General features: G+C 45.9%; 1 protein-coding gene across 5 annotated transcripts in view; it reads right to left on the reverse strand.

Moving 5' to 3' along the window:
* ATP7B (ATPase copper transporting beta) overlaps positions 1-24,505 on the reverse strand; it is a 287,630-nt gene that overhangs the window by 190,336 nt on the left and 72,789 nt on the right. For 3 of the 5 annotated variants that reach the window (XM_081129845.1, XM_081129846.1, XM_081129848.1), the window contains 6 exons: positions 24,066-24,209; positions 22,689-22,831; positions 20,987-21,190; positions 20,770-20,887; positions 19,467-19,569; positions 15,633-18,265 (listed from right to left, as the gene is read on the reverse strand). In XM_081129845.1, the coding sequence (XP_080985971.1) occupies positions 17,992-18,265; positions 19,467-19,569; positions 20,770-20,887; positions 20,987-21,190; positions 22,689-22,831; positions 24,066-24,209 (986 nt within the window). In that variant the 3' untranslated portion in view covers positions 15,633-17,991. Of the gene's footprint in view, positions 1-15,632; positions 18,266-19,466; positions 19,570-20,769; positions 20,888-20,986; positions 21,191-22,688; positions 22,832-24,065; positions 24,210-24,505 lie in introns of those variants that run through there. The other 2 variants (XM_081129847.1, XM_081129849.1) reach the window with 2 other exon arrangements.

Raw genomic sequence — 24,505 nt, forward strand, 5'->3', positions numbered from 1 at the left:
TTGCCACCCATTGGTCAGGCAAAGACATTTTTTCCAGAAGAGGATGTGGTTTATGAGTCACAGACACCCACCTCCCAGTCCCTTACTGCCCTGTTTGCTTTGTAACATACTCTGCAAAGGGGCAAGCATCACCATAGAATTCAGCAGGCCAATCTTTCCTTCCTCTTCTGAAAGGCTTTCCAGTGGACCTACAACATCTGCAGGCCTCCTCTTTCTAAACAAATGGTGGCAGGCCTAGCCCGTTTGGCTCAGTGATTAGAGTGTCGGCCTGTGGACTGAAGGGTCCTGGGTTCGATTCCAGCCAAGGGCACATATCTCTGTTGCAGGCTCGATCCCTGGCCCTGGTTGGTGTGTGAGCGGGAGGCAACCAATCGATGTCTCTCTCTCACATCAATGTTTCTATCTCTCTCTCTCCCCCTTCCACTCTCTCTGAAAAGCAATAGAAAAAATGTCTTCAGATGAGGATTAAAAATAATAATAATAAAATAAACAAATGGTGACAAGCTGGTGGGGATATGACTCTGCAGGGTTAAGGGCAAGGGCAACTAAGCTCAGGTGTAAGAACAGCTTAGAGAGGGCCATTTGCCCCAGAGAGGGTGTGCAGAAAAGAAAGCTGTAGGGGTTAGAACAAGTCATCCCAAGATGTGCACCTGTAGTATGTGGATTATTGTGAGCTAAAGGAAACTCAGACCCTTTGGGCTCAAGAGAAACACTGCCCCTACCCCTTAACTTCCTTAAAGAATTTAATTTAGGGCCTTGCCCATAATAAGAGATTATCAGGCACAATCTTTTTGACCTATCTATAGGGCAGGGCAAACTTCTAATTACTGAACATCTGCTCTTCTTATGTCCTGCAAATGACTCTCCTCCCCTGTGAAGCCCCAGGGTGCCTTACAGCATCCTTAGCTCAGAGTGCCATGTCTACCTCACTTCCCCTTCTCCCTGAACCTCTCCTGCATATGGGGTCTCTGACTCTCTCTTGTATGTGGGCTTCCCATATATACAGATGTAATTAAATTTGATTATTTTCTCTTGTTGACCTTTCTTTGTAGATTTGGTTATTAGATCAGCCAGAAGAAGCTTGAGAGAAGAGGACAGTTTCCTTCTGCCCCACAAAAACAAGGGAGAGAGTGGAATAGAAGCAGGAACTCCAGACAATAACAAGTCAAAAACAAAAAAGAGCACCCCTAAGTTGCTGAATCCCTGAACCTTCAGCCACCTCTGCACTGTCCAGGTTTCCAGGTATCTTACATACCTGAGCCAATCAGGCAGTCTGTCCTCTGGGAGATGAGCAGTATCCCCAGGGAGTCCTGTGGTTCCAAGACAACAAGCTCTCAGGGCTGTGTGGAAGGGAGAGCAATTCTTCTATTTACTTACTCAGTGTACGCAAGTGCTTAATATCTCTGAGTCTACTTTCCTGAGCTGTAAAGTGTGTAACAATGATTAAGTAAGATCAGGAGTGTGCCTGACTTGCAGCAGGTGCTCAATAAATCACAGACCTTGCTTGACCCCTGACCTTTTCACCCACAGGAAAACCCAAACTCTCCCTTCCCACATGGCAAACTTGGTGTCCTCAAAGAATGTCAGCTGTCTTTCCCCCACCTCTAGATGTTTGAGTAGCTTCATTCCTGTTTATTAAAAAATTAACCCCACTGTACTCTTTCTCTCATTCACTTCTGCCCCTCTAAAAATTTGCTCCATCAATTTTACTTCCTTTTTCCTATCTGTCATCTCAGCCTCCAAATATTGACCTCTCTACACCCTAAAAATATTTTCTTCATCCCTGCCATCCTCAATGTCATCTTCTTTCCCTTCTTTTTTACCATCAAACTTCTTGAAACTATGAGCTGCATTTCTTGTAGGTGGTTTTCTCAAAGGCTGTCCATGAACAACTATTGACAAGCCCAGCAATGCCTCTGGGGCCCGCACCTCCTCCTGCTGCCACCACACTGCAGACATGCTCCGTCCTGGCACCGGCCTCTTCTCTCCCCAGCCATCTATGACATTTCCCCCCTTTAGAGACTGTGCTCAGTTGTTGGGTATTGTAGAAATGCACCGTGCAGTTTGAGGATGGAAAGACATGGTGTCGGGGATTCACTTTAAATTTCTTCAGCAAACCCAAAAAGGAGAAAGGGGGAAGAGAAGAAGTAAATCTCGCAAAATCTTGACACAGAGAAAGTGAGCAAAAACCTTGGGAAACACTTATTTTTAAGGAAGGAAGTGGCGAAAGGGGAGACAGAGATGGGAAAAGGAAGGGGGCTCAGGGAAGGAATAAAGACAAGGAAGGATGAGTGAGGATGAGGTCTAGAATAGAAAAAAGTTTAAAAAATTATAAAAAATGTAAGTTGTTCAATATATAGAAATACAGACAATAACAGTGAATTCCCATATTCCCACCCTGAACCTCTCCTTGAATTAAATAATTGCCTGTGCCAGGCAGCTTGGGTGAGCTCTGAGAAGAGTCTGGGTGAAGGCATTGGGATGGGAAGGGGGTAGGATCAGTGTGAGAGTCACTGAGGTGTAACTAAGGACCAGCAGGCAGTTGGGGAGAGGTACTCGGAGTGGCCTTGGTCTTGGGCTTCTTCAGGGCTCTGCTGGGTGGCGGGGTCATTCGTTCACCTCTTGCAAGTGCACGCTTGTCGCCTGAACAAATGGGCCTGAGGCATCAGACCCACAAGAGGTCTAAGCAGCTGGGGCAGGGGCAGGACAGGCCCAGGGGGAGATCCAGTACACTGTGCACTAGGGGAAGCCAGGAACAAGCCAAACACCTCTGAGAAAATGGGACTGAAAGAGAAGGACACAACCGTGCCATGAGATTGGCCTGGGGAATCACACTGGGACAGCTGTGCTCTCCCAGACCAGTGGCAGAGGAAGCCAGTTTGGAGGAAGAAAAGACAGAAGGGAAAGCTGCGGAGACACGACAGGGGGCAAGACTTTGCCTGCCCCACCTTACCTGCTGCTTGCCCAGGCATCCCCATCTTGGTTAAAGCAGTGTTTAAGCCAAAGCAATGAAGCCTTCCTTAATCCTTCTGTCCACTGCACCACTGCAGTGGTGTCCTGCCAGCGGTTCTTCCTGCTGAGTCGCTGGGCTGTAATCCACTCTCCTCACAGCAGCTGGAGTGATTTTTTGTTTCAATTACAGTTGACATCCAATATTATATTAGTTTTAGGTGTACGGCATAGTGGTTAGACATTCATATAACTTAAAATGTGATCCCCTAATATTTCGTACTTATTACAATATTACCGAATATACTATCTATGCTGTACTTTACATCCCCATGAGTATTTTGTAACTACCAATTTATACTTAATCCTTTCACCTTTTTCATCCAGTCCCCTAACACCTCTCATCTGGCAACCATCACTTTGTTCTCTGCATCTATGAATTAGTTTCTGTTTTATTTGCATTTAATTTGCTTTTTTCGATTCATATATAACTGAAATCATATGGTATTTGGCTTTGTCTGTCTCACTTATTTCACTTAGCATAATAAACTCTAGGTCCATCCATGTTTTGCAAATGATAAGATTCATTCTTTTTTTATGACTAAATAATATTCATTGTACATATATGCCACATCTTCAAGTGTTTATAGAGGGACACTTAGGTTGCTTCCCTACCTTGGCTATAGTATATGAAATGTCCTTTGTCTCTGCCTATCTTTTGTTTTAAAGGATGTTTAGTCTGATATAAGTATTGCCACCAAGCCTTTTGTTTTGTCTTGTTTTCATTTGCATGAAATGTCTTTCTATCCCTTTAATTTCAGTCCATGTATGTCTTTTGTTCTGAGGTGGGTGTCTTGTAGACAGCATGTTTTCTTATCCATTCACTCACCCTGTCTTTTAAGTGAAGCATTTAATCCATTTACATTTAAAGTAATTATTGATAGGTATGTAGTTATTGCCATTTTATTATTAATATATATATTTTTCTTCTTCTTCTTAAAGAAGTCCCTTTAACATTTCATGTAATACTAGTTTGGTGGTGATGAACTCCTTTAGCTTTTTTCTTATCTGGGAAGCTCTTTATCTGACCTTCAGTTCTAAATGATAGCTTTGCTGGATAGACTAATCTTGGTTGTAGGTCCTTGCTTTTCATCACTTGGAATATTTCTTTCCACTCCCTTCTGGCCTGCAAAGTTTCTGTTGGGAAATCAGCTGACAGTCTTATGGGAGCTCCCTTGTAGGTAACTAAGTGGTTTTCTCTTGCTGCTTTTAAAATTCTTTGTATTGAACCACTAGCATTTTAATTATGATATGTCATGGTGTGGGCCTCTTTGGGTTCCTCTTGTTTGGGACTCTCTGCACTTCCTGTAGGCTTGTATGTCTATTTTCTTTGCACGGTTAGGGAAGTTTTCAGTCACTATTCAAATAGGTTTTCAACCTCTTGCTCTCTCTTCTCCTTTTGGTACCCCTCTGATACAAATGTTGGTATGTTGATATTGTGCCAGAAGTCCCTTAAACTATCATTTCTTTGAATTTTTTTCTTTTTGCTGTTCCAGTTGGGTGTTTTCTGCTACCTTGTCTTCCAAATCACTGATTTGATCCTCTGCTTCATCTAATCTGCTGTTGATTCCATCTAATATAATCTTCATTTCTAATGGTTTTTCTTTTTTATGGTTTCTATCTCTTTGTGTAAGTTCTCACTGAGTTCATCTATTCTTCCCCTAAATTCACTGAGCATCCTTATAACCAGCGTTTTCAACTTTGAATCTGGTAGATTGCCTGCCTCCATTTTGTTTAGTTCTTTTCTGGAGTTTTGTCATGTTCTTTCATTTGGGACATGTTTCTCTGTTTCCTCATTTTGGCTGCCTCTCTGTGTTTGTTTCTATGTATTAGGTAGATCTGCTATGTCTCCTAGTCTTGGCACAGTGGCCTTATGTAGTAGGTGTCCTGTGGGGCCCAGTGGTACAGACTCTCTGGTTACCTGAGCTGGGTGCTCCAGGAGTGTCCCTTGTGTGGGTTGTGTGCGCCCTCCTGTTATAGTTGAGCCTTGATTGCTGTTGGCATATTGGTGGGTGGGTTTGACCCTCAGACTGACTGGCTGTGACTACTGGCCATACTACAGTGGACAAGCTATTGTATGGGGCTGACTCCACAGAGCAGGATTCTCTTTAGCAGGGCTCTAGTTCCTGCCAAGTCTACCCTTTGAATGTGTCATTTGTGGAGCCAATTGGGTGCTCTGGTGTGGTTTGAAGCTAGCCACTGGGTGTGCTGGGACTTCTTGGAAGGAGCTACCGTGCAGGCCCAAGGTCAGACATTAGTTGTGCCTGGCCCAGGGACCACCTGGTAATAGCTACAAAGTGCTCTGTGATTGATAGTTGCCTGTGCTGGACTTGGAGGTACATGAAAGAGGCTAAGCTTCAAACTGAGGCTGGCTGCCACTGGTGTTGGGAGGTGCTTAGCAAGAGGTGCATGGCACACTGAGGCTAGCCGCTGCTTGTTTGGGTTTTGTGGGCCTTTGAGAGATTTTAGGAAAGTCAGCAGCATGGAATAAGGCTGTCAGCTTGTGAGGAACAGCTGCTGAGAGAAGTTCGGGCTAGTGCGAGGGTTGGGTGAGGTGGGGTCTTAGGGAATCACCAGGATGGGGTGGGTTGATAGGTTGCAGAAGAATTCAAGAAACAATGGCACCTTCCAGCATTTCTTTCCTGCAAAGAGCTGTCTCTGAAACCAGACAATTCAGTTCCTCTCCATGTGTGGACTCACTGTCCCTTTTCTGGAGTTTATAAGGCAAGTGTTTGTGAGTGAGTTAATCTGTGTGTGGGCCTTTTAAGAGAATGTCTGGCCCTAACTGGTCTGGCCCAGTGGTTAGAGCATCCACCCATAGGCTGAAGGGTCTAGGGTTCGGTTCTGGCCAAGGGCACATACCTCAGTTGCAGGCTCAATTCCCAGCTTTAGTCAGGGTATGTGGGAGAGGCAACCAATCTATGTGTCTCTCTCACATCAGTGTCTCTCCCCCCCCCCCCCCCCACACACACACTCTCTCTGAAAAGCAATGGAAAAAATATCCTTGGGTGAGAATTTTTTTAAAAAAGAGAATGTCTGGATTTACAGCAGCCCTCCTTCTCACCTCCCTGCTGGTTTTCAGTCAGATGTTGTGGGGACTCCCCTTCCCAGCACTGGTGCTCCAGGCTGAGAAGCATGGTGTGGGACCAGCCCACTTCACATCTCTGTCCCTCCTACCAGTCTCAATGTGACTTCTTTATATCCTCAGTTATAGGACTTCTGTTCAGCTAGTCTTCAGGTGGTTCTCAAGGGTGGTTGTTTTACAATTTAGTTGTAATTTTTGTGTGGTCATGGGAGGAAGTGAGGACAACATTTCCCTACTCTGTCATCTTGATCAGAAGCCCAGAGTGATCCTTTTTTTTTTCTTTTAATCCTCACCGAAGGATATATTTTTCACTGATTCTAGAGAGAGAGAAAGAAACGGGAGGGGGGAGAGAGAAAGAGATATCGATCTGAGAAACATCAGTCCATTGCCTCCTGTATGCAGCTTGGCCAGGGATCAAATCCACAACCTGAGTATGTGCCGATTGTGAATTGAACCCACAACCCTTCGGTGCACAGGATGACACTCTAACCAACTGGGGGCACACCAGCCAGGGCTGGAGTGATCTTTTAACAATGTGAATCAAATTATGTCATTCCCCTTCTTAAAACCCTCCAGTGTCTTTCATCTGCCTTAGAATGAAAGCTCAGCTCTGGTTCTGGCTGGCATGCCCCTTTGAGATCTGGCCCCTGCCCTCTCCTACCACACTCCCTCCTACTCACTGGCATTTGCCTCTCCTGGGACCCTCCAAGCTTGGTCCCCCTCAGGGCCTTCACATTCACAGAGGTGCATCTTTCCACCAAGTTGCTTCTCCCAGCTGCCTAGCAAAAACACCCTCTTCCCACCTCTCGGCCCATCACATCTATCCCACTGTCCTGCTACAGTGTCTTCACAGTGCTTTCTACGCACAAAGATGATATTGTCTATTATTGTTGTCTTTCTCTGTTCCACTAGGGTTTCAACTCCAGAAGGGCATGTGCCCTGTTTATTTCCTTCCCTGCTGTAGGCACAGTACCTACAATTGGAATTGGTGCCCAGTAAATATTTGTTATGCAAGAGAGTGGATTCCTGATACCCTTCAGATTCCCAGCCTGTTCTTCTTGAGGTTCGCTGTTTCTGCAACACTTCCATTGCCCGATTATAAGTTCCTCTTTGCCTTGAACTTGTTTAATTTGGCTTCTGAACCTTGCAATTTACAGTTCCACCAAGGCTGGAGGTAAAAGAGCTGGCAGAGAGCTCTCAGGGCTGGTGAGGAAGCTGTTAGGAGTACTTATCCTGGTCAACACTCAGACATTTGATCTAGAAACTGGAAATGGCTGAAGAGCTCTCAGGCTGTCAGTATCTGTAGTGACCAAGAGCAATTAAGCATGTGTCAAGGAAGAGGGCACAAGCCTGGCTTTCTTCTTCAATACCTGGAGCAGAATAGGCATTCAGATATTTGCAGGTTTGCCTTTTGATTCATAAACGGGACTGCCATGTAATTGCTTTTCAACTATCAATTTCACTGGGCTAGAAATTACATATTGGTCATTACTGGACTTCAGGCATTTCCCAAAGTCACACAGGAATTCAGGAGCCTTAAATGATCCAAGAGCATGGAAGATCATCTCCCCTCCCCAGCCTAGCAGTTTGCTCCCAAATTTTCAGTGTCTAAGCTTGGAATGATTCCTGGGAGTCCACTTCTAGGCCACATGTGGGCAAGGAAATCTGCTGAGGTTGGGCACCCTAGACCTTGGGACTGTCCTTTTCTAAGTCATGCCATCTGCCTTGGAGGTCTTACCATCACAAGCCCACCTGACCAGGCACCCAGGCAGCACCTGTCCAGGGCCACACGGGGAGCTCTGAGCAGCTCACTGCTTCCCAGGCATAAACACATCATGGAAGGTGATTTGCTGCTCTACTTTTAGCCAGCAGAATTTAAGGGGTTCAAGCATATTTCACCCCCTCTTCTTCCCTCTCTCCTACTCAGCTAAGAGGGGTAGGGTGGGAAATGTGGGGTCAGAGTACAAGGCATCTTCTCAGCAACTCAGCCTAATGCAAGCTTTCTCATTCAATCTTCCTCACCATCATCCCTCCCATGGCCAGTTTGGAGTATTATAGTGTGTATGTGTGTTGGGGAAGGGGTACCAGTTAAGCCTGAACAGTTACGAACCTAGGCTGTGCCTTTTGAAATATAAGGGCCAAGACTTCTGCCTTTGTTCTTTGGATCCTCCATCCTACCTCTCTCCAGGCAATGCCGGATCCTGAACAGGATGAAGATAAATAGGTTGGGTAGAATTAGCTGCTTGTACACACACCACCCAACCACAGGAGTTGTCACCTGGAAGTTTCACAGAGCATGAGGAAACCGTCTGTATGCGCCCTTTTCTTGAAGACTCACTAGAGATAAGCACATTAAAGGTTCTGAAAAGTCACCTCCATTAAAGAGTCCTGTCTGCACACCAGTGTTTGCCAAACTCAGCTTCAGGAGCTTTTCTGGAGAAGCTTGTGTGGATCTGGGTCAGCTTAGGATGTTACCCATGTGACTGGTTGGCTCAGGGGCCTGCAGAAACCTTAGGGGGATGGATTAGTTCCCTATAGTTGCTGTAACAAATTACCACCATCTGAATGGTTTGAAACAATACATATATATTCTCTTACAGTTCTGAAGGTCAGAAGTCCAAAATGGGTCTTATGGGCTTATAAACAATGATATAAACGAGCCACTTTAAAATGAAGTCAGAGCTGCCATACCAGAGGAACTGCCTCATATATCTTATACCTAAACCTTGGAAATGTTAACATAGGGCAAAATGACTTTTGGACTGGAGTTAGGCCAACATTATGCTCAACAAACTGTGCGGGGATAATAAGAAAGCAGATATTACAACTCCCAGGCTGATGACTAACACACTGAAAGTTAAAAACATTATAATTAACATCACTACATCATTATCTGCACCAATAGAAATGCCTTCCTTCTATTAATGTAACTGTTGCCCTCCCTCGTCTCACAAATACCCTTTACCTTTGTCTCCTAGTAGAAAAACTAGTTGGGCTTCTGCCTAAATCAGTTCATCCCAAATAGCTATTCTTTGATCTCAAATAAATGCCTTTTTGTGCCTTATTTTGAAAGGCCTTTTAAGTTAACAGGCTAAACTCAAGGTGTTGGTAGGGGTTGGGTCCTTCTGGAGACTTGTGGGAAGAACCTGTTTCCTCACCTTTTCTAGCTTGAGGCCACCTGCATTCCTCAAATTGTGGCCCCCTCCTCCATCTTAAAGCGCATGGCTCCAATCTCTATTTCCAGTATCACATCACCTTCTCTCTGACCCTCCTACCTCCCTCTTATGGGGACCTCTGTGGTTATATCATCCCCACCTGGGTTATCCAGGATATTCTCCCCATCTCAAGATCCTTATTGTATCTTTTAAGTCCCTTTTGCCACGTAAGTTAACATTCACAGGGTTTGAGAATTAGGATGTGGACATCTTTGGGGACCATTGTTCTACCACAGTGCATGGTGTTGGAGGAATGGGGTGGGCTGTTTGAATCCTTGATTGGATTCAGGCAACGGTTGGCCACCTCATGTGCACCTGGCTGGTAATTTTCTTGGACAGGCCTCTGTGTCAGTAAATCTGGAGGAGCCCCTGGCAATTCTGCATTGCAGTCCCCCAATGCCAGCAGGAGTGGGAGGACAACCTTTGGACAAACCCTCCAGTTTTAGACTCTAAAATCTGATCTGTGACTCAGACCTCGCAGTCAAGCCATTTGATGAAGCCTCTCAAGAAACAGGACACGAATGGGCCAATGAGGAGCTGGCCCTGGGGATCTGACATGGCCTCAGTATCCCCATTCACAACAGCCTGGGGACACAATGGAATTATTGGTTTGTTAAGGTCAGGGAAACAAAACAGTATCGGTTGTGCCAAGTCCACAGGGAGGTTTTGGATGGTATTAGCCAGCTGCCAGAGCACCTTGTCTCTGCTCTCAGTGCAGGTGGCCCCTCAGAGAAGCACCTCTTGAAAGTGGCTGGCAGCTCCCACTCAACTCACTCCATGGCTGGGGACAAGGACCAGGACTTGAGAGAATCCAAAGCTGCCTGTTTAAAAAAAGAAAAAGGTAGAGAGGGCAGGAGTGTGGGAGAGAAGGAGAGGAGAGGGAGGGCAAGAGGAGGAGGGAGGAAATGAAGGAAGGGGAGGAGGGGGAAAGAGAAAGAAAAGGAAGAGAGAAGAGAGGAAAAAACTCCAAACTCAATTAGGCCCTCAGTCCCTCATGCAGAGATGAGAGCCCTGCCTCCCAAGTCAGGAGGCGCTTAAGCCGTCATTTTCAGGTGAATTTCCTTCCAAAGGTGGAATCTAGCTTATATTCATCCATTTGGGTTGTGTTTCCAAGTGGGCATCTGCTTTTTTTATGTTTCCAAAAGAAGCATCCTTTGGGGTTCTGCAAATTATCTGAGTTAATAAATAAACATTAGGAGCTTCTTATTCCACTGGATTTGGAAATCATACCTTCCTCAGCCTGTGAGCCCAGAGGGACCAGTTTGTTGCCTTCCCTGCCCTCAGCCACCCTGGCACATGACTGCCACACACAACCGTCTGAAGATACAGTTTGAACACTCTTCCCCGCCTTTCATTATCTTCTCCAACGCCTCTCTTCCTCTTTCCCTCAGTTCCAAGAGAGGGCAGGCCGAGACTTTGAGGGGTCTTCACAATCCTGGAGTGGGGTTGAAACCAGGAGGGGCCAAAGTCTGCACCAGTTATTCTTCCCAGAACCTCCACCTCTACACTCTTGGAGGCACTGGTCAGGGAAGGGGGCCAGAGGGGGAGAACAAAGAAGAGATCCCCTCCCCAGCTGTCCCTGCTTCCCTCTGTCCTGCCTGAGTTATGCTTCTCTCCAGTGTGGCCCCACTCCACCTATTCAACCCATTCCCTTGTCCTTGACAAGTGGTCCACTCTCTCCTTCACATGCACCTCCTGGACTTAATGTCCTTTCCTCTCGAGCAAATTCCTCCTATACTTGAACCTCACGAAGTTCTCCCCCTCACTGAGGAGTGTTTCAGAAGATCCAGGAAGTCAAGGTCCCTCCTCTGTACTTGATGGCTATCATACTATGGGAGGATTCTGTGGGCACATTAGGGATGTGTTTGTGTGTGCATGTGTGTACCCATGCTTGTGGTGGGGAGGTGAGAGGAGTAAGGACGGGAGGTGAGGTGAATTGGGGAGGATGCATGGAGTCACTTGCACTGAATGTCTAGTGGACAAGGGAGCAATAATTGGCAGTGAAGTGTGTGTACATTAATGGAAAACAAAGCCCCCATCCTGAGGTGTCTAGTACATTACAGGAAACTTCACTAGATCCAAATTTAGGTACATCTCAAGTAAGAAACTGACAGTGTAAGCTTCTTTTAGATCCCCAGAACTAACTTCAAAATTTAGTTGGATTCTAGGTCCATGTGGATTTTAGTCTTACCTCTGATCACTAAACAGGAAGGAGAAAACAGAAGTTTATAAAACACATATATTCCTCCAAAAACAGATACTCAGTGCCCTGCTCCCTCCTGTCAGGTTATTCTGTGACTGAAGACCTATGATGTCACAGCCACACCTCTGCGCTGGGTTTATATTTAGCCCCTAAAGCTGAATCATCAGAAATAGCAGAGCAAGATGGTTCTATTTTAATCAAGTGTGACTACATTCTTTAGGAAACTATACCTGAGATTATGTAATTCTACCCTGGAGAGAAGGGAGACTTCAAAAATGATTGGTGAACATGATGAGATTCCTAAATATAATGCAGATAGGTTGAAGGAGACAAGAGCCCACCTTCTAAACCAGACGGGAATGACACATTAAAAAGATTTTACTCACAGCTCTTGTTCACTAGCATTCTTTACATTCATTTTCCTAACTCACACTGAGCACCAGCATCAAACAGTCAGTATTTCCTAGGAGAAAGCATCCCATTTTGACAATCCTGGAACCGTCCCGGGAGTCTTCGCCTCACAGGAGGAACTTCACGTCAGTGTCATTCTAACGATACTCCCTTTAAGAAGTGGCTACCTTGCACCGGGCACTGCACTAGGCATTCAAGCCCATAGTTCTATTTGGCCCTCACAAGCCAGTGAAGGGGGAGTTCACTCCTGCACTGATTCAGCAGCTCAGGAAGGCAGTGACACTCCTTAAGGGATACAGCCAGGTTTTGAACCAGGTCTGCCCATCTCTAAGGCTGGGTGTTTTTAACCTCTCCACCACTGCACGGCCTTGGCTGGGGCGTCCTTTCTGGAATTCAGGGCAGGCTGCAGTGGAGAGTCAGGCTCTAAGACCACCAGGACACAAGAGACCGGAGTCCAGCCTGGTGCACAGCAGCTGGGCAATCCATGAAGTCTTAGAGGCAGATCCATATGTAGGCGCTTCCTCCAGCCTAGCCAAGGAACGCACACTGATGGTTTTATCTGCTCAGGAAGGAAACGCTGTGTTTGTGTTGTCCTCCCCTCCCCTGCCTAGAATATACAGTACAGACAGCAGCAGCTAATGTGTTAAATGCTCAGGATGCGCTTCCTGCCCCGCCATGACCTCCTTACATCCTCACCACAACCCTGGGAGATGTAAACGATTTTTCTCCATTTTGTACAGATGACAAAGCAGAGGCCTCAGATCACACTTAGTTATTTTTAAAAGTTGTAACAAGATCTAAAGAAGACTGGACAACATGTCCATTCCTGTGGAGGTTACCCGAAACCATCACCACCTTGCACTTGCATGGTTTCCTGCAGACTGCCCCTTCCATCCTCGTACCTCAGGACAGTGAAGAGGGCAGTGCTCCTCGCTGAACAGGTGAGAAAATCGTGGTCGGGAGCAGGTAACCCCTAGCCTGGTGCCAGCACTGTAATGGACACTGCTGGGGCCAGGGTCCTGCCCAGGGCCTTGGTGTAGAGGCCTGTAGCCCAAGCAAACACAAGAGTCTTAAAACTTGGAGCTTTGGAGCCACTGAAAATCACTGTAAGCCCTTAAAAACCACTTTTGTTTAATGTTCAAGCTTAAAAAAATAATTGCCAGAATATGAAGCTCAGACACAGGTGATAATAAAGGAAATTGTCGACTTTAAATGAGTCATCCCAACATGTCTGCTTGGCTAAATGCAAACTAAAGGTTCCAAACCCTGTTCCACAAGTATACAGGTAAGTACCTCGCAGCTGAAGGCACTGCAGGGCAGGGCTGAACTCCAGCCCCAGCTCTGACCCACACTTTCATCTCGATGAACAATGTCTATTTGCATTTCCAGATGCATCAAAATGATCAACAGAATTTGGGCTCTGGCTGCAGACTGGGAGGTTGTTTTGGTCAGAGAGACACCTTGTGGCTCTAGAGATAAACCACACTGTCCTACCATAGGACATAAATCTTGCCCCAAGTATAGTACTGACTGGTGTGAGGAAGCCCAGCCTCCTCTGCTAATGCAAGAACCCAGTATCTCCTTTGCAGGAAGGGAGGTGGCCTGGGGACACAATGCAGTGGGGCTCTGTGGCAGGTCAAGTGGGCTTTCACATCCTCCCGGCTCTGGGTCCTTGACAGGTCCCTTGGCTGCCCTCAGCTTGGTTCTCCCAGGTGTGGAAATGGGACAGTGAAGCACACAGCTCTTAATGCCACTGTGAGGACCAGCTCCTCAAGAGTGATGTAGCCTACTGCAGCACCCACAGCATTTGAACCATGTCTGTTGCCTGGCCATACCGAGAACTTGGCGACCATCAGTTCACAACAGGCCCATCCCAGACCCGCTACAGCACCTCTCAAATGGCTACAATTTGGTCAGGGAGCTGGGTTCCCTGTGGGCAGGAGGCTTTGCTCCCAGTGTCCCAATGCAGTCCACCCACAAAGGACACCCCTCCATGAAATCATGTTCATGGCCTTTCTCATGGGGGCCGGGGGTATTATAATAGTCTTTCCCCCCTTTATATATTTCTGTATGCTTACATTTTTGCTATAAGTAGTTATTTTTACATTAAGAAAAAATAACAATCATTTCCTTTTCAGAGGAAAAAATGTTAAACTTCCATCAATTCTCGTTTTCATCTTAGCCCTTGGATGATTTTACAACTGTATTCATCTTTTTGAATACAATAAAGGAGAATCTGGGATTTTGCAGTATTATTTAACATTCTAATATTCTATCCTTTAATTTCAACTGTTGTCACTGTCTTCACACACGGGTAAACAGCAGACAAGTAGACATCTCCCTCTGGAACAAACACAATGGTGTTTATTTCCCTGCCCAAGTTGAGTCTGAAAATTGAGGAAAGTAGTGATTTCATTTCTACCAGCTCCATAATACTTTCCAATACTCAATCAGCTTTCCCAAAGGTCAGGTAATCTGAAAGGAAACACAGTCAGCACGATTGGTTGCTTAAAGCATTTCTTTGCATATGCATTCCTTACTCCTTTTTTAAACAACTGACGCAGTTAAGAAAAAGTTCTACACAAAAAAATAACTCAAGAATTTTCTATGCATTAGGGAATTTATCTGTTAAAACAATGACATGAATTTTTTTAAAGAAAAAAATGTCCTTTTGTAATTCAAATAATCTTTTTCTAATTAACCTGCCTGATTGGCTGATTTTGCTATGCTGGATTTTCTTAAAATAAAGGTCACTTTATTTATTTATTTATTTATTTATTTATTTATTTATTTATTTATTTATTTATTTATTTCATTCCTTAGTAAACCAGCAGAAAAATTTGGGATCTATTTTTTGACGTCAATTTTCAGTTGTCATTTTTGAAAATACTAGAATTATTATATCCACTTATTTAGAGTTGATCTCAACCCTGGCTGGCTTTGCTCAGTGGTTAGAGCGCTGGCCCATGGACTAAAGGGTTCTGGGTTCAATTCTGGCCAAGGGGGTGTACCTTGGTACCAGGCTCGGTCCCACCAGGCATGAGTGGGAGGCAACCAATTGATGTGTCTCTCTCACATAGATGTTTCTCGCTTCCACTCTCTCTGAAAGGCAATGGAAAAAATATCCTTAGGTGAGGATTAAAATAAATAAATAAATAAATAAATAAATAAATAAATATTGATCTCAGCACAATTCTTCACTAAGGCCTTAAAGACAGAAAATGTATCAAGAATAGACAAATGTTATTATTTATTCTGCTACATGTGGAATCCTATCAAGGAAATTTGCTCAAGTTTTAAAAAGCATCTATTTTCTAAAGAAATCTAATCCCTTCCTAAGTTGGGATCAACCCCTCAATATCACAGCCTTTTGTAGACAACACCTTCAACCAGAGAAATGCAACTAAAGTGTAATCTGGGCTGTCTGGCCCAGTGGGACAGACACTCTGACGTGGGTGACCCTTCAGAGTTCTCCACACACACCACTGAGGCAGGCATTTGGGACAGGGGCTCACACAGTGCTGGGGATGGCTGATCACAGGGCTCTGGCCACCCTCAAGGCCTCCACTGTTAACACCTCATCTCTCTCTCCCCCTGAAAAGGCACTGAGAGCAAAGCCAGCCCCTCGCAGCTCTCACTGAAGACAGTGCTACACTGGCCCCCACCACATTCCTCATTCAGACAGGGCCAGCCAAAAGCAGTTTGATGAACAAAAAGAAACTTTATTCTAACATAGCATGGAACGTTTTTGAAGTAGGAATTGTTCTTATCTGACAAAAAAAATTCTGACACTTTGAATATCTAAAAGGTTTTCTGTACAATTACATAAATATTTTTGTGTCTATATAAACATGTTTATGGCCCTAAAAGCTTTTTAGGAAATCAATACAATTAGAGTTTTTAGAAAATGATTAGCCTAGTTAGAAAACAAGAAACATTCACCAAACACAGCCAAGAATAAAGACAACTGGGGACACATGGCAGGAAGGGGCTGGGAGGAAAAGGGAGATTGAAAATAATAAACACACAACAAAACCCTGCACTTGGATTTCAGAGGATAAGATCCAGAAAAAACTAAATTATATGCAAAAATAAAAATGAACTATCCAAGGGAAGGTGAGATGGCCTTGTGATCAAATTTCATTACAAGATGATACAATGAATACATCACCTGGCAGATTTGTTCTTTCAGGAGCAAGGGCCTTTTCTTGTTTATTCTTTTTCTCTTCTTTTTTTAAGTTTTTTTTTTTTCCTTAATCCTCACCCGAGCATACTTTTTCTATTGCTTTTCAGAGAAGGTGAAAGGGAAAGAAGGAGGGGAGAGGGAGAAGGGAAGAGAGAGAGAAACACTGATGTGAGACATCTATTGGTTGCCTCCTGCACATGCTTCCACCAGGGCTGGGGAACGAACTTGCAACTCAGGTACATGCCCTGACCGGAATCGAACCTGTGACCCTTTGGCCCACAAGCCGACGCTTTAACCACTGAGCATTCTTATCAAGCAAAATATTCAAGATGAAGTAGAGATAAAGAAAGGACTTCAGAGCCAGCAGACATGGATTCAGACTACTGTTCTAGCACGTAGACTGGCTGTGTGATCCTGGGCAGGTCACTTAGTCTCTTTGAGCCTGTTTCCCTGCCTGTGAAAGGTAGACAATAATATCTTCGTTGGTTTGTTGGGAGGATTAGAGGTTAACTTATAAAAAGTGCTTACATTGCTTTGGAAAATAACTGATGCTCAATGAATAAAATTATTTTGTGTGTGTGACAAGGGATTCACCTTAGAATTTAGAATAGGCTTTGCTCTGCCTATTCTAAGATTATGATTCTACTAGTCTATTCCCATGTGGTCTGTCAATCAACAGCAACTCCAAAGTCTAAAACTAGCCACATTCCTGCCACTCCAGTGTCATGCAATCACAAAGGGCCACTGAAAGTTACAAAGGGCTTTTCCTTTGGGAAGTTGTGGCCACCTCTTTCCTAAAGCACCACCAACTCAGCGTGCAGTAGAAGCTCATGGAGAAGAGCTGTGATGTCCTCCAGTTTGGGAATCATTGTTTCCTTGGAGTTGCACAACACCAGGGGCACCACTGACATGAATTCTACATTGGACACCATGAACTGACAGTCACAGCAGGCCATGTAACCGAAGCTCCTGGAGCCACAAGGGAGGTTCCTGCAGGCACAAACCTCCCCCCACAGGACACCTGCTTCAAGTACCACAGGCCTCCCCAGGGCCCAAGCACCTGGATGCCAAAGGAAGTTGAACTTCTCAAGTCTCAGGCTCTCAGACCTTCACTCCAGCTGGGCAACAAAGGTGTATGGAGTGAAGCCAAGACTCCATGGAGAAGTGGCTCATAAGGAAGAATGAACTCTCCCAAACCTGAAGAGAAGCCTGGCAAACACTCTGGCCAGGCGTGTGAGTGAGCTGACTCACACAGCAGCACACACGGTGCCTGCACTTGGAGAAATGTCTGAGAGCAGTAGCAGGGACCATGAGGATGACAGTCCTGCTCTGAAAATGATGAGGGTGCCACCCCAGTGTCAAGGACAGAAAAGGAAGAGATTGTATTAGCAGAAACTAAAGAGTGCACTTGAGGTAAACTGTGGTCTTAGATAAATGATGCTCATGGGCGACGTAAAAAGGTGGATGACACTGAGGTTCTAGCTTTTTCATGAGTTCTGTGGATAGGCTCAGCTAAGTTTTTGGTCCTGGTGAGATTTTTATTTCACAAGCAGCCATCCCAAATACTAAATAAAGCAGAGGTCTGTAGGAGGGCTGGCTGTCCTCTCTACCTAGAGTCTAGCAAGGTTTCCAACAAGCCCACACCAATAGCATGGATAAGGCCTCACCCTATGCCTGTGGGATCCAGGCAGAGTGGTCCTACCCAGGAGTCACATCTGGACAATGCCACGTGCTGCAGGGAGGAATGATCTAGAATGTCCAGGGAGTGGGAGTGCCCAAGGCTTCATCCACCCTGCAGCTGACTGTCGGTGCTGCACATGGGGGGCTAGAGCTGCTGATCAGCTAGGAGATGGGCCCATGGGTCTGCACCAGCCTGGAGCTTTCAGATGCACTGCTCCTCGTCTCTGTCATTCAGGAGCAGAGACCACTTGTCCCCACTGTCGTCAGCTGTGGCGCTCTGCCAAGACAGTTTGTCGGACTTCAGGGAGGACAGAGACACCTGGCTGATGTAGCTGACCTGGTCCCAGGGAGTGGCCCTGGGGGGGTCCCACCGCCGGTCATCCATGCCGATGTGCACGCTGACCTGGGACTCGGTCAGAGGCTTCATGTGGCCCTGGGCCTGGGCCTCGTAACTTTCCAGGTCGGGCTTCTTATAGCTGCAAAGTAAGAATCCAAGAGCATTTGAGCCATTCTGGACACAGGCTTTTGAAGCCTGATGAAGGCCTCTCATCTAAGTCTTTCAATAACATGCAGTATCAAAATCCCAGGGTTCAGGTAAACTTCACCCAATTTAGAAATTTCCTATCCAAATGTCTGCCACGCAGGCTGCGATTAACTTTTGTTAAATGAAAGCATAAGTAAATAAACATCTATTTTTAAAAAGGAAAAACATTAATACAAAGGGATCCTGTGTCTACATACAGTCATGGGCCACTTAACGCCGTTTTGGTCAACAATGGACCGCATATATGATAGAGGTCCCATAAGGTTATAATGGAACTGAAAAACTCCTATCGCCTGGAGATGTCCTAGCTATTGTGACACTGTAGCACAACACAATACACATGTTTATGGTGATGCTGGCGTAAACAAACTTGCTGCACTGCCAGTAGTATAAAAGAATAGTACATACAATTATGTACAGAGCATAACACTTGATAATGATGATAAATGATTATGTTAATGGTTTATATACTTACTATACTATACTTTTCAATGTTAGAGCATATTCTTTCTACTTATTGAAAAACAGTTTGCTGTAAAACATTATGCCGTTCTACACTGTAGCAACCTCAGATATCTTCTGTCCACTGCATCTCTTGATTACATCATTTTCTCTTGTGCTTAAATTATTCGTGTGTTGTTTTGTACTGTAACAAGCTGTGCAGGCTTGTAACCTAGAAGCAATAGGTAATACCATATAGCCTAGTTGTGCAGAAGGCTATGCCACCTAGGTTGTGCGAGTGCACTCTATGATGCTTGCAAAAGGACCAAAATGCCTAACAACGCATTTCTCAGACCGCATCCCTGGGGTTAAGTAGCACAGGACTCTATTTACATAAGAGGCCTTGAGTAGAGTAACTAGAACGGCCCAGCACCCAATGACTGTTAAGTGGTAGATTATTTGATCATGGTGCTAAGAAATCATTATACAAACACACACTTGGCTCCAACTCAGGGCTGTCCCTTCGGCCTTTGCCTTAGGTGAATGAATCAGGAATCTGAGAACAGCACACACCGACTGCTGGCCCAGGGTATGCACCAGCCAGCCCAAATCTGCCTTGTGCATACAGAGCGAAAGGGCCTAACAAAAATCGCCTTGCCTATAGTGCATGCTCCTGCCATGTGGGGACTCACCACTTAAGCTGCAGCGACGAAAGAACCACAGACACAGAGGAGGCTGCCATGGCCGCTGAGCCCATCCATGGCTGCAGCACAATGCCCAAGGGCATGAAGGCACCTGGGGGTGGAGTGAGGGGTGAAAACACTCATAGTGCAGCCCAGAGGAGAGAGCAAGGAGAGGGCCCACCATAAAGTGTTCTGCATAATGCAGAACCCCTGCTGCTGCGTTGTGACCACGTGCCCGCAGGCCTCTGAGGCAGGCTGTCTCAGAGCTGGGCAGGGGGGGCACTGTCGAGGGGACTGGGGTCTTCCACCTACCCTGACCTTCCTGGGCCTGTGACAGGCACCATCACCAGTTTCAGGGGAAGCTCCAGGGGAGCAGGGAATCTCAGGGACGAGAGGGGTAGCAGCAGGCAGGGGAGCCAGCTGTCCTGAAGCACTGTGGAGACTGTGTGAGCACTCAGGCAACACACTGCTGGTGACCACAGACCTGTCTAGATGGGTTGTCTTCCCTCAAGGGCTCAAAACACCTTTTTAAAGGGTAGTAAGAGCCAGGCCCCAGGACACAGCCAAAAGGCTCAGCCCACATCTGGGCAAAGGTCTGTGGCAGAGGCACAAACATAGGAGGGAATCAGCATCTGGGCCAGCTCTGGAAGCAGAAGGAACACTTGCCTGGCCCACCCCGCACAGTATGCTGAGGCGGACATGCTAATTGCCACGAGTCACCATTAACCACTCAGGCACAACAGAGGACCTGAAGTGGGAAAGTTGTGTTTAAAAACTTTAGGCCTCAGCCCATGCAGACACCTTTCCTTGCAGAAGTGTCTGGATCTTTTTCCTATCTGGTAACAATATTGAACAGGGAAGAGAGGAGTTATAAAACAGAAAAAATCCATCTCTTTCCACGATCATTTCTGTGAGACAGGGTAAATCTTGGGCAGGATGAATTTTTAAGTGAACGTTCTAAAACATCAATCCCAGTGCCTAGCATGTAGCAGGTGCCCCATAACTGTTAACAATGCTTGTTTTTCAGACTATATGTGTAATAAATGGTTCAGAAAATAGGGCCATAGTAAATAAAATGGCAAGCATCTTGGCAGCTTTTCACAGAGGACCACAGTGAGTGAAGGTTTGGGTTATCTCTGTGGTTCCTCATTTACTTTTAGAGATTTAACAAGCAGAGATCATAATAAAATCAACTCTTTCTAAAATGCTTCTAGTCAGGCAGCCAGCAAGGTGGGCTGCTCATTAAGTTTGGCAGGAACCAGACAGGCAGAGAGCTGGAGTCGAAGGAAGCCCAGCAGTGAGATCACCTTACCTGCTGCGATGGGTATCCCAACCAGGTTGTAGATCAACGCCAGCACCAGGTTGAGTCGTATTCTCCAGACAGTCCTCTTGGAGAGGTGAATGCCAGCGACCACATCAAGCAAGTCATTCTAAAGTAGAGGAATACTGGTGAGTCAGGAGCTGTGGCCCATGGCCCTTACCACTCCCACTGCCTGGACAAGGGAAAGGAGGAGACACAGTGAGCTCACTCTGATAAGAACAACGTCAGCTGCCTCAATGGCGACATCTGTGCCTGTCCCAATGGCGATGCCTATATCAGCCTGGGTCAAGGCTGGGGAGTCGTTAATCCCATCTCCCACCATGGCGACTTTCTTCCCTTCTTTCTGGAGCTCCTGGACCTTGGCCACCTTGTGAGAAGGCAGCACCTCTGCAAAGACTTTGTTGATTCCAACCTAAAGGAAAACAGCAGTCAAAAAATAAATGTATGACAACACCCAGTGTTGGCAAAGGGTAGAAATAGTAGCAGACACCCAAAAGTCATCCTGCCCAACCCCCACCTCAGCCTCCAGGTCCAGCCTCCAGGTCCCCAAGCCCCACAGGTTCCAGGTCATATGGCAAATTTATCCCCTGATCCTATCCCAAGGCCAGGCAGTGGTTTGGGGCCCTCACTGGTCTCCCTGCCCACTTCCCAGCCTGTCCACTCTCTTCTCCATATACTGTCTCAGTGTCTTTCCAAAACAATTATTTACCCTCCTGATTAAAACCCTCTGGTGGACCCCAGTCTGGTTCCCTTTGGACAACATCTAAACTGCCTCCCGAGGTTCCCTTATCTGCTCATCTCCAGTTCCCTGCCTTGTGGCCACAGCTGGCACACCCTCAACTCTGCACCGTTCAGATCCCTGTGCTCTCCGACTCATGGCTATTTTGTATCCCCAGGCGGTGCTCGTGCTGACTGTTCTGCCCTGGAAAGGCCAGCTTGCTTTCCCCCACCCTGCCCCTTCTTCTTCATTGGCCAATTCCTGACTCAAGCTTCCTCTGCCCTGGGAAGGCATCCCCAGCCCCTGCCAGGCTGGAGGGTAAGTTGGCAGTGCCCACATGTCCTATGCACTCTTCTGATGAAGCACCAAGCACTCAATTTATAGTTGGTCTCTGTTCCACTGTCCCCACAGGACCGGGAGCTCCTTAAGGGCAGGTACCCTCTTCACTCCTCTCTGTAGCCTGTTGTCACATGGGTGGTGCTTAATAAGTGCTTGTTGAATAGATGAACAAGTTTTAACCAGGAAGGGGGGTAACTCAACAAGTCCATTATTAGTAAAATACTCAGTAAAGAGGGGTACTGTTGCTTCCCTCATAAGGAGCAATTCATTCAAAAGCATACAACTTTACGCAGGTTTTTGGGAGGAGGGGTGTACATGTGTTTCAGGGACTTGCACAGGAGCCATCCCCGTGCGGTGGGCCAAGCAAGCACGCGGCAGCACTGCCTGCAGGGCCCAAACTGAGAATGCAGGGCTGCAGGGGAACTGCCCGGGATCAGTCATTTATCTGCGCACACAAGTGGGAAGAGCTGAGCTGGCAAAATATTCCTTCAACATAAAGACCACAAAGTTGTTTATGTCAGCCCTCAAGCCATGATTTTGTTGTTGTTCACTGCAAAGACTGGGAAATGGAGAATGATAGAATTGTTTTTCCAGGGCTGCAGCCAGTCCTGCATGAATTACAGCTTCTAGGCCAGGGTGTGACCTCTGCTGGGGCAGCGTGGTGGTTCCCGGTGGGATGTGCTGCAAGGTGTGAGGCAGTAGGAGCACATGCAGGGAAAAGCACCCAGCCAGGGGGAAAGCAGAGAAGCAAAGCTGAGGACCGGGTGCACTGGTCCTTAGTTCGTCTCTATACTGCTTTTGTGAGCTTCAAGTTACTTTAATTTGAAAAAGGGAAGAGGGACCTGGCCCTGACCTGGGTGGCGATGGCTCTGGCTGTCTTGCGATTGTCGCCGGTGATCAGAACCACGTCCACGCCCATGCTTTTCAGTGTGTGCACGGCCAGGGCGGCCTCCTGCTTGACGGCATCTGCGATGGCGATCATCCCACAGAGCAGCCCTGAGGGAAACACCCACAGTGAGTGCACAGCAGCAGGGCGTGTGCGGCCCAAGGAGCAGAGCCAATTTCACGAGTGGAGACAGTTTCCATAATACCACATTACACGCAAAAAGCAAAACACCCAGTTATAGAACATAATATGGTTTGATCCTGTTCTAAAATTTACATACATTGACAGATACATACAAAGTCTGGAAGGACTATCAAAATGTCAACAGTGGCTCTCTGAGGGGTAGGATAATGAGTGATTCTATTTTCTTCTTCATAGCTCTCAGAATTTTCTGCAAGGCACATCTATTACTTTGCAGATATCTGGCTCATAACTCAATACATGTTAGCTATGAAAATATGACAAATAAAGCAAATGTCACTTAGGAAGTGATGAATGCCCAAACACCAAGGAATCAATACTTCCTTTTTTTCTCTTATGCCAAAAACACTTGTTATAATTTTTTTTTTTTTTTTTTGAGTGAACCCTTTAGAGACTGAAGCAGGAAGGCTTTTGAGGCCTGAGGTGTGGCGGGAGCAGAGCGAGGGTGAGTGATGTGTAAGGGGCATGACTCCTTCAGCTGAGTCGAGTCTGCTGTCGAGCCCAGGGGACTGTGGGTTTACAAGGACTTAGGAGGTGGCCTGGTGGTGGGAGGAGGTAAACAAAAAAAAAAAAAGAGAATGGGAAAGATGACATATATGGCTGGAGCATTCAAAACATAGTAACATAAATTACTTATTTGCATACAGCTTTACTTCTATTAGCAGAGACTAACATTAACAAAGTAAGATTCTATATCTGAGACGTAAAGCCCAAGATAAACTAAGATACACTCAATCTTGAGAAGCTCTGAGGAAAGTTGCAGGGACCTCTTTATTTCAGGGCATGCTAGAGTTAAACCTCTTAGAAAGTGAACTCCTTTGTCTGCAGTGATGAATGAGAAGGATGACTCCAAACTGCCAGCTTGGACAGCAGCAAACAATGATGGTGAAGACAGAATTCCAAGTGCAAGACTGATGCCAGAGCAGAGCGATCTCTGGGGTAAAGAAGGAGAGAGAGTGCGGCAAAGGGCCTCGGGACTGAGAACGAAGTGAAAAAGATGGCAATGCAATCTTTTACAAAGTAGAACTAAAATTAATAGAGAGGAAATTTATTTTTGTTTAAAAAGGCACAATTTATTTTTGCCTGACATCTCCAAGAAACTTCATGTCTAAGAGCAGGAGGGAGGCATGAGCAGAGTGATACCGTCAATAGCCACCAGGATGGCTGTCTGGCCCTTCATCTCATGGTCTGTCATAGCGTCACTGATGTCGCTGGAAATGGCTAAGCCATTGCGCCTCATCCATTCTCGGTTCCCAATCAGCACAGAGAAGGTCTGGGGAGCTACATCTGTTCAAAAGAGTTTGTGGTTATTCCCAAATAGTACAATTTCATTGTGAGAAATTACTAAAAATTATGGAATCCTTTTAACAGCAAAATATCCATTAAACCATTCTGAGAAACTATAACCTATTAAGAGCCTCTCAGAACACCATCCTTAAAGGACCAGGGGGAAAAGTATAATTAATGTGTAGAACACGTGGGTATAAATGAAAATGGGGCTTCAAAAGGCACATTTTCTATGTGGGAAAAGGTTAAAAACATATCAAACATTATGGGCATCCCTATTTGCCTTTGCAGGAATC

Source organism: Miniopterus schreibersii (genome assembly GCF_964146895.1).
Source record: "Miniopterus schreibersii genome assembly, chromosome: 2".
Lineage (NCBI taxonomy): Eukaryota > Metazoa > Chordata > Mammalia > Chiroptera > Miniopteridae > Miniopterus > Miniopterus schreibersii.